This window comes from Meleagris gallopavo, chromosome 30 (genome assembly GCF_000146605.3).
Source record: "Meleagris gallopavo isolate NT-WF06-2002-E0010 breed Aviagen turkey brand Nicholas breeding stock chromosome 30, Turkey_5.1, whole genome shotgun sequence".
Classification (NCBI taxonomy): Eukaryota; Metazoa; Chordata; class Aves; order Galliformes; family Phasianidae; genus Meleagris; species Meleagris gallopavo.
The window spans coordinates 3,074,155-3,081,933 of record NC_015040.2 but is presented as its reverse complement, the minus strand read 5'-3'; the positions used below and the strand labels follow the sequence as shown (position 1 = coordinate 3,081,933).

At 45.3% G+C, this 7,779-nt stretch overlaps 1 protein-coding gene across 5 annotated transcripts in view; it reads right to left on the bottom strand.

The window, feature by feature from the left end:
• Positions 1-48: 48 nt before the first annotated feature.
• Positions 49-7,779, bottom strand: part of DAZAP1 (DAZ associated protein 1) — a 28,138-nt gene continuing 20,407 nt past the window's right edge. For all 5 annotated transcript variants that reach the window (XM_031557139.1, XM_031557137.1, XM_031557138.1 and 2 more), the window contains 5 exons: positions 7,044-7,197; positions 5,614-5,643; positions 5,037-5,177; positions 3,958-4,140; positions 49-471 (listed from right to left, as the gene is read on the bottom strand). In XM_031557139.1, the coding sequence (XP_031412999.1) occupies positions 299-471; positions 3,958-4,140; positions 5,037-5,177; positions 5,614-5,643; positions 7,044-7,197 (681 nt within the window). In that variant the 3' untranslated portion in view covers positions 49-298. The remainder of the gene's footprint in view (positions 472-3,957; positions 4,141-5,036; positions 5,178-5,613; positions 5,644-7,043; positions 7,198-7,779) is intronic.

Below are 7,779 nucleotides of genomic sequence, written 5' to 3'. Positions count from 1 at the left end.
AGAAACCTGAAGTTTTGAATTAAAGCTGAAGACATTTTTAAAACCCTGTAGTTTGAACCAGTGACATTTTCTTTATTTGTGCTGATGGGTTAGAGAAAGGAAAATATTTAAAAACTGCAGTCCAAACACCCACAGCTTTGCCTTCAGAAGCCATCTCCCCCACCCCCCAAAAAAAAATGTTGTTAGGTTTTTCTTCCATCAAGTATGTGATTGTCACAAGTTCAGAAGTCTGGGATCCCTGGGTCCTGCTGGTGCCAGGCATCCCGTGTGGGCAGAATTCCCTGATTGCCAGCACACGCTAGCGCCTGTAGGGGTGGAATCCTTGCACGTTATGGTTCTGTCCTCGTCCAAAACCACTTCCTCCTGCAGGTGGACCACTGGATGGCTGCACCGAGGGGCCTCCGTAGGGAGGGGGCTGCTGGCTGGGATCAGAGAAACCTTGTCCAAAACCACTCAAGTCTTGTCCATACCCTGGGGAGAAGGGGAAAGAGACAGCAGGGTAAGCTTCCGGATTGTTCACACACACAAACAGAGCAGCAGAGGTGCAAATTCAAAACCTGATGCCGTTCCCTTCCCCCCATGCAGTTCCTGCAACACAAACACCTCATCTAACTTCAGATACACAGCTGCTTTCAGTTCCTGAAGTGTTCCACCTTATGATACAGAGCAGCTAGGTTAAGAGCAGAACTGAGCAGGTACGTAGAAATGGCAGGTTTCACTTCTGAGGTCATCTTCCCCAGGCCAGTAGCTAAAGCTGTCACATTACTGCTGCTCAGACACATGAAGCAGCCCTGCTGGTAGGCTGTCGGGTCATCCTGGGGGGATTTATGTTTTTGGTTTTGTTTTGCTGAAAGCCAGCACTGCCAGGTGCAGCAGAGCTGAAGATGCAGCAAGGAAGTTATTCTGGTACCTGAGCTTTATAACAGAACCAAAGCATGAGAAGTGACACAATTCCCCCAAAACTCAGAGGTCAGCCTGTTGGTGTCGCATCAGTTTTAAGTTCAAAACAACAAAGTTCCACTTTAAAGCCTGACCCCCACACCCCCCCAGTGCTGCTGCAGATGGTGGAGAACGCTTCTAGCTCAGCTAAAGGTAAGTAACAATAAGTCAATAACTCCACAGCCCTTCTCTCACACGTCCCCAAAGGCAACAACCACAGCTTTAAACCTGAGAGCAGTGTTAATCCTGCACACTGCAAGTTAACATTCACTCTGTCCTTCCTCAGCCTGCAGGGCTCAGCACCCCCTGCTCTGCAGCAGCATCCACACCAAAGGAAAGATTCAGACCTGGCAGAATTTGGGGACGGGGAGAAAGGGTGAAGATGAAAGAACTGCTGGAATCCTTGCTGCTAATACGAGAAGCAAAAAGATGCTAATTAAGAACACTGAGAAATGAAGAAATGTAATAAAAGTTTCCTTAATTAAATACAACTCTTAATCATAACAGCAGCATCAGTGTAAGCCTCTGCTATAAAAGAGGGTATTAAGAACCCTAATTACTCAGTGTATTTCTGCAGTTCTGCCTCTCCCTGTGCAGGCTTAAAGCAGGTTTAACTCTCTTAATCCCAAACAAAGTCTCTTAGCATGTCTTCAGCATTTCAATTTCAAGCTCTGCCCGTCTCTCAGGACTTGCTACCACTAATGAGACTTAAAACATGTCTACCACAAGGCTTCTATTAACTCAAAACGCTAATCCAGTCTGGTTTGGTTGTTTTTTTTCCTTCCTCCACACAAAGATAAGCAGACTACCAAAAACACCATTGTTTGCCAAGGGGTGAGGCTCAGAAAAATCTCACTATCCAGTGCAGTGGTACAGCATTCAGGCTGAGAAAACCACAGCTCTCCATTTGTTTATCACAAAGGCACAGCACACAGCTAACAGCCAGGCATTTTAGTACACGTTGTCCTTTCTCACTTCCTCTGCTCCTGCTGCAGCTCTCAGCTTGCAGCAGCAGCTCACCTGCCCTTTCAGAAGGCTCTGCTTTCTAAATGAGCTGTGCCACCCATTATGGTTTTCATCTCTTGCTTATGAAAGCTGAGCTCGGTTGGGTTATGCAGGATGAAGCCTTTCAGTGCAGCAGCTTGGGAAGTGGTCAGCAGCATCACTTATCATCACCTCAGCCACGAGCTTTTACCTCAGCCAGCTAATGAACACACAGATCTGTTTTGTCCCTACTTGCACAAGGAAACATTTGAGCCATACTGTTCCCCCCACCCCCTCACAAGAGACCCTGCAAGAAACACAGGTTTATTTCCCCGAGGCAGACACACGGAGAGCATGGGTTGTAAACAGGAACCACCTACCTACGTCTCTCACTGCTCAGCCTGACCATAAGAGTGAAAACAAAGTACTGGCACGTAGCCTGAAGGGTCTTGAGAATAGGAACCCAGCCCTAGCAAGAAATGAGGAGAGCAGGGCGACAAACCCCAAGGCAGCCCTGCACACAGATCAATCTGCAGGGTGAGGGAGGCACACCCAAGTTAGTGTTTAATTTACCAGTGTTTACATTCATCCCAGCTGTAAACATAACAGCATTTAAGATGCTGTCACGCTGGGACAAATCTGAAAATGCCACAATGATTAGGTAACTCAGTGCCTCCTTAAAGCCCATAAGCCTTATGCATTAACGTAAATACAGGCAGATCAGCCAGACTGCCCCCTGTTCAGCAGTGCTGCTAACTAACTCGCAAACACATCGAGACCTGAAGCTTTGGTAAGAAGTTCAGAAGATATTGCACGCAGCTTTATGAACAGGTGGATGATTCTGTTGTACAGCAGCACAGGAAATACCTCTGCCTCTGCTAGTTGTGCTCCTAACAGACTTCAGGCTGAGAAACTTCCTAGAATACACAAGAGGCAAGTGGTACTGCACACCCAATAGAGGAACCCTCCCAATTTTCCATCACGTTGGAATACATGACCTCCAACACATCACCAATAATGGCACCCCACTGAACAGAAATTAAACATACCTCTGTCTTTTATTTAGCAAAGATCTGCAAAGAAGCTGCAGCAGACCAAAAAAAAACCCACTTCCTCTTGAGTCACAAGGACAAAGCTTTCTACGACAGCAACTGTGTTTGTAACAAACTTTTCAAGCTCAGCAACAAGAGAATACCTGCTTGTTTACCAGTGCACCTGGAAGGCTAATCCTCCCTTGGGGACAGTAATCTTAATCCACAGGCGACTGCAAAAAGTCAACCTCAGAAGTGTAAAAATGACCAATTACAATGTCTTCAGAAAAATGTCTATGGCACAGATGGGTCTTAGGGACAACGCTGCTCAGAGGTGGGACTGAGTGGAAAAGCAGTATGAGAAGTCCCTGTTTCCACAGACAGGGAGACTTCAATCAGGAGCACAAATGGCTGCCTGTCTTTTTTTGTTTGATAAAACAATCTGACTGTCTGATAATATGTTCTATCAGCGTCTTTATCAGCTACCTCCAACAGCTGCTTGCAGAGCACAAACAGTGGTCGAAGCATTACGTGCTCCTGACAGAACCACAACTCCTGACAGACAGGAGAGGGACAAGGATGGGAATAAAAAGCACACAGCCTGGATTTTAATACCCTTGCCTCTCAATATTACTCAAGTCTTTCTCCAACCTCTCACATCAGTTAGACAAAACAGCTGACTACGAGCTGCATGAAGCTATTAGAGAAAAGTTTTAACTACAGGTTCAGGCTCGGTGTAAATCAGTGACGTATCCTATCAGTGCACACATCTCTGAAGACCACCTTGCAGGAGACACACAACAGCCAGAGCTGGTTAAGAGAACTCCTGCTGGCTGGAAGACCAGATGGCTTAAGGAGCACTTGAGAGCTGGCAGCTGGCACGTCCACCCTTGAGAGAAGTGCCACCAAGCAGTTTCTCAATGCTGCCATTCCACCCAAGTAGAAAAGAAGAATCAGGAAGGGGAAGGATTGAGCTGAGTTCATTTCACACGCAGTTACTTACCAAATTGACTGTAAGGGAATTCTGGCTGAGCAGTTGGGGGTTTGCTCATGTCCTGAGTTGCCTGAGATGGCGGTGGTGGTGGAGGAAAAGCTAGTGGTGCTGCCCCTGGAGTGGCAGGTGGAGGGGGTACTCCAGGTGGGGCAAACTGGTCAGGTGGAGGAGGAGGAGCACCGTAACCAAAAGCTGAAACACGAGCAGAGTGCAATATATGTGATGACAGGTAAACACCGCTCTGACTCCTTGCATCGTTTTGGAGTATAATACAGTTGTTTCTTCCTCCCTCTAAATACTTGCAAGTCTACTATTAAAGTCAAAATGTTTGTTAGGTGTAGCTGGACGTGCAGTAATTCACACCCATCTCAGGCCACCGCTGTAGCTAAAGGGTCCCAGCAACTTACCTTCTAACACAAAAAATCTCACCCTGAAGGAAGACTACAGCCACGTCAGCAACCGGCAGAGAGAATGTAACAAAACAGGACTTGACAACAAATTCTCTATGCTTGTGTGCACATGCAAGGATACGAGGAGGAAACCCTATTACTCAAGATCTTAGGAGGGGAAAAAATTCCCAAGCAAGTGGTTTCTTCACTGGAGAACAAGGCACTGTGGATAGCTGTGTGGTATTCTCCATCATTTTTAAACCAAGTTTGTGACTGGGCTTCTCAAGAGGTGGCCTGAGGGCACAAATGCTCTAATCCTATTTACATTTCCAATGTCACTTGTGACCTTAATTCCTTAAGCTTCTCTAGAAATCCCAGCCTGCGTCCAGCCCACACCACTGTGCAATAATCTCTTCAGTTTTCTCACAGACGTTGTAATAGGGGTATGCAATAAACCTCAATCTGTTTAGCAACACAGCTTTAAGCAGGAGAATGTAAACTATTACATCACCAAAAAAAAAAAAAGTAACCAAACTAACTGACAAAGACTTATGGTTGATTATAACTCGGAATACACAACCTAGGCACAAAAAAAAAAAACAAAAAAAACCACCTAAACACAGTTTTTAAGAAGTCCAGAGAAAGATGAGCAAAAATTCAAGACTGAGTTTGGTGCTCAGGCTGCTGCAGGGCACTTACTAAATGGTGGAGGGGTGCCGTAGCCCTGTGGGAATCCTTGTGGAGGTGGAAATCCTCCTGGAGGTGTAGAAACAATATATGAGGCAAACGGAGGAGGTGGTGGGGGAGCTCCTCTTCCTGGAGGAGGTGGTCCATATCCACCTGGAAAATGAAAAGAAGCGAGGAGCTGAAGTGGATCAACAGGGAAAAGCTGCCGTTTGAGTCAGCATTCTGTAGATGGGGGGGTGAAGCTGTGGGTTCAGTTTCAGATACAGCCTCAGCCCTCCTTGAATTCTCACTGTGGGCAATGCTAGCATTCCTCCTCCAAGTATCTCTACCATACGTAATTGCATTGGAGAATGTAATTCTTTGATACCAAATTAACGTGGTTGGCAACATCAGGATGCACGTCAGCTCCCATTACTGGTTGGTTACAGGCATACTGTCTTCTTCCTTCCTTCAGGTCAAATTAAACCAAGCTTTTAAACGTGCAGGCTGTTAAATATTACAGAAATCCACAAATCGCCGTGGGTTCTTCAAGAAACCACACCCCACTCAGGATTCTTCTGTTAAGATCAGACCCATGTAATGTACTTACCAATTGCCTGTCCAGCTGGCACCCACATCCCTAAAACAAAGCAGAAAAAGCAATTTACTGCAGCTGTATACTATGAAAAAGGACACGTTCAGAGAAAGCTAATCTTGCTCTAGGCTCTGGAATAGGCTGGATATCCTCCCAGCGTCCCTTATGGATCTATAGTTTATGGGCCAAGAAAAATTCACAAGGCTCTGAATCATTCAGCAAATAATGGAGAAACACCCAGAGCCTTCGAGCTCGAATCGGATGGAGCACACCAAGAATCTGGACCAGTATAAAAACCCAAACACTGAGAATCACAGCAGACTGCACATCCAAAGTACACTTAATACATTTTCAGCTTCGTCCTATTTATTTTTGAAGTTTTTGAACTGTAAAGCCACCATCTTCCCCATTCGCTGCAGCATTTAGAAAGATAAATGCATTCATGTTTTACACTAATCTTTCCAGTAGATCAGATATAATTTTCCCTACAAATAACCACATTGAAACTAATCGAGTTTCTCAATTTGTGCAGTTGCAGATTAGCACATCTGTGCAGAATGTCAAAGCCTCAGCTGCAGCTTTCAAGTTAATAAGCACCATGGGGAAACAGGCAATCCCTCCACTGAGGTATCATCTATTGTAGCAATAGATGAAGCACTGTTACTTCCTTTAACCCCCAGGTGAAAATTTCTCATCTACCAGAGAAAGCAAGATCTGTTCTGTCAAATGCAACTCAATTATACCGCTGCATTTCTCCCTAAGTTATCAAACCTGTCTTTGGATGAACTCAGCATATTTATCCCATCTTCAAAATCTTGAGGGGGTTACAGCCATCAAACCCAAAACACACGGCTGCTCCCCTCAGCCCTCGAGGGTTCAAGCTCAATCAAGACCATTATAAGCAGTAAGTGCTCTCCTGCACCACTGCTAGCCCCAGAGCTGCTTGTTATTTTTCTAGGCTACATTAAGCAATAAAATCCAGAGACAAGGCCATCTGTTTTTCTCTTATCCCTTTCAAATTTCACTTCTAACTTCCTCTGGAACTGCCTCATCCTTGAAAACCTGGATTTCAACTGAGTTTTCATCCGAGTCTCATGCAGGTCACGTTCCCACAGCTGGAGTTGCAGCTTGAGCTGCTCAGCTTCCTCAGCACCTTCTCCACATTACCACAAAGCACGCTGGTCTGACTTCAGGACAGGTGGAACCAAACAGAACAGCCTGGAGCTCTGGCCCACTGCCTTCTGTCCCACCCAGCAACGTGTTTGGGGAAGAAGAAGAAAAAAGGACTGACACGCAGAGCTTTTGCTCTGCTACCAACAATCCAGCACAGAAATAACATGGATAAAGCTGGAAATTCTGACACTTGCCAGATACACCAGATTACCAGAAGGCTTTAAAGACGAGATTCTCTCCCAGCAGCCATCCTGAGACATTTAAGGAAGTACCTTGAGGGCCATAACCTTGTTGCCAGGTCGGAGGGGGCTGACCTGCCCAGCCATTGGCAGCGCTTGGCATGATCCTGCTTCCCCACTGACTGGCACCGGGTGGCCCTGGAGTTTGGCTTTTGCTATCACGAGGTTCTGCACGTTTCACCTCCACCTAAACAAACAGAGTTGCCATTTAGGAGAGATGGTGCAGGTCAGGATACCCCCCTTCCCTTCACACACACCCTTAATTACACTTAAGACTACACTTAGCATCTTACGACTTATGTCTAAGTACTTAATTATTAAACTTAAGGCCAGTAATTTAAAATGTTTCTCAGGTACAATATACGTGATGGTAAGACAATTGAAGTCCTACTATTGAGGTATTTCAAGCAAAACACATCCTACAAATCATTTATGTTTCATCTTGGTACAATATTCATTTGCTTTAACCTTAAAACAGCAGTACCCTCTTACAACGACTCTTCACTTATAAAGGCATCGTGTTTTCAACTATTCAGAGGCTACTTGAACATTTAAGACAGAAGTTAGGAGGTGGAATTTTCAGGAAAAAAAACAACTTGGAGTAAAGAGTGCACTCTGAAAAAGGGTACTAATGCTTTAACCATTGCAAGTGTTTGGGGTTCATTTCGAAGTTACAGTTTAAACCCACCCCGTCTAACTACAATTTCAGTTCTGCTCATACCTGAGAAACACACGTTTGGTTTTGGTTTCTTTTTTTTCTTTTTTCTTT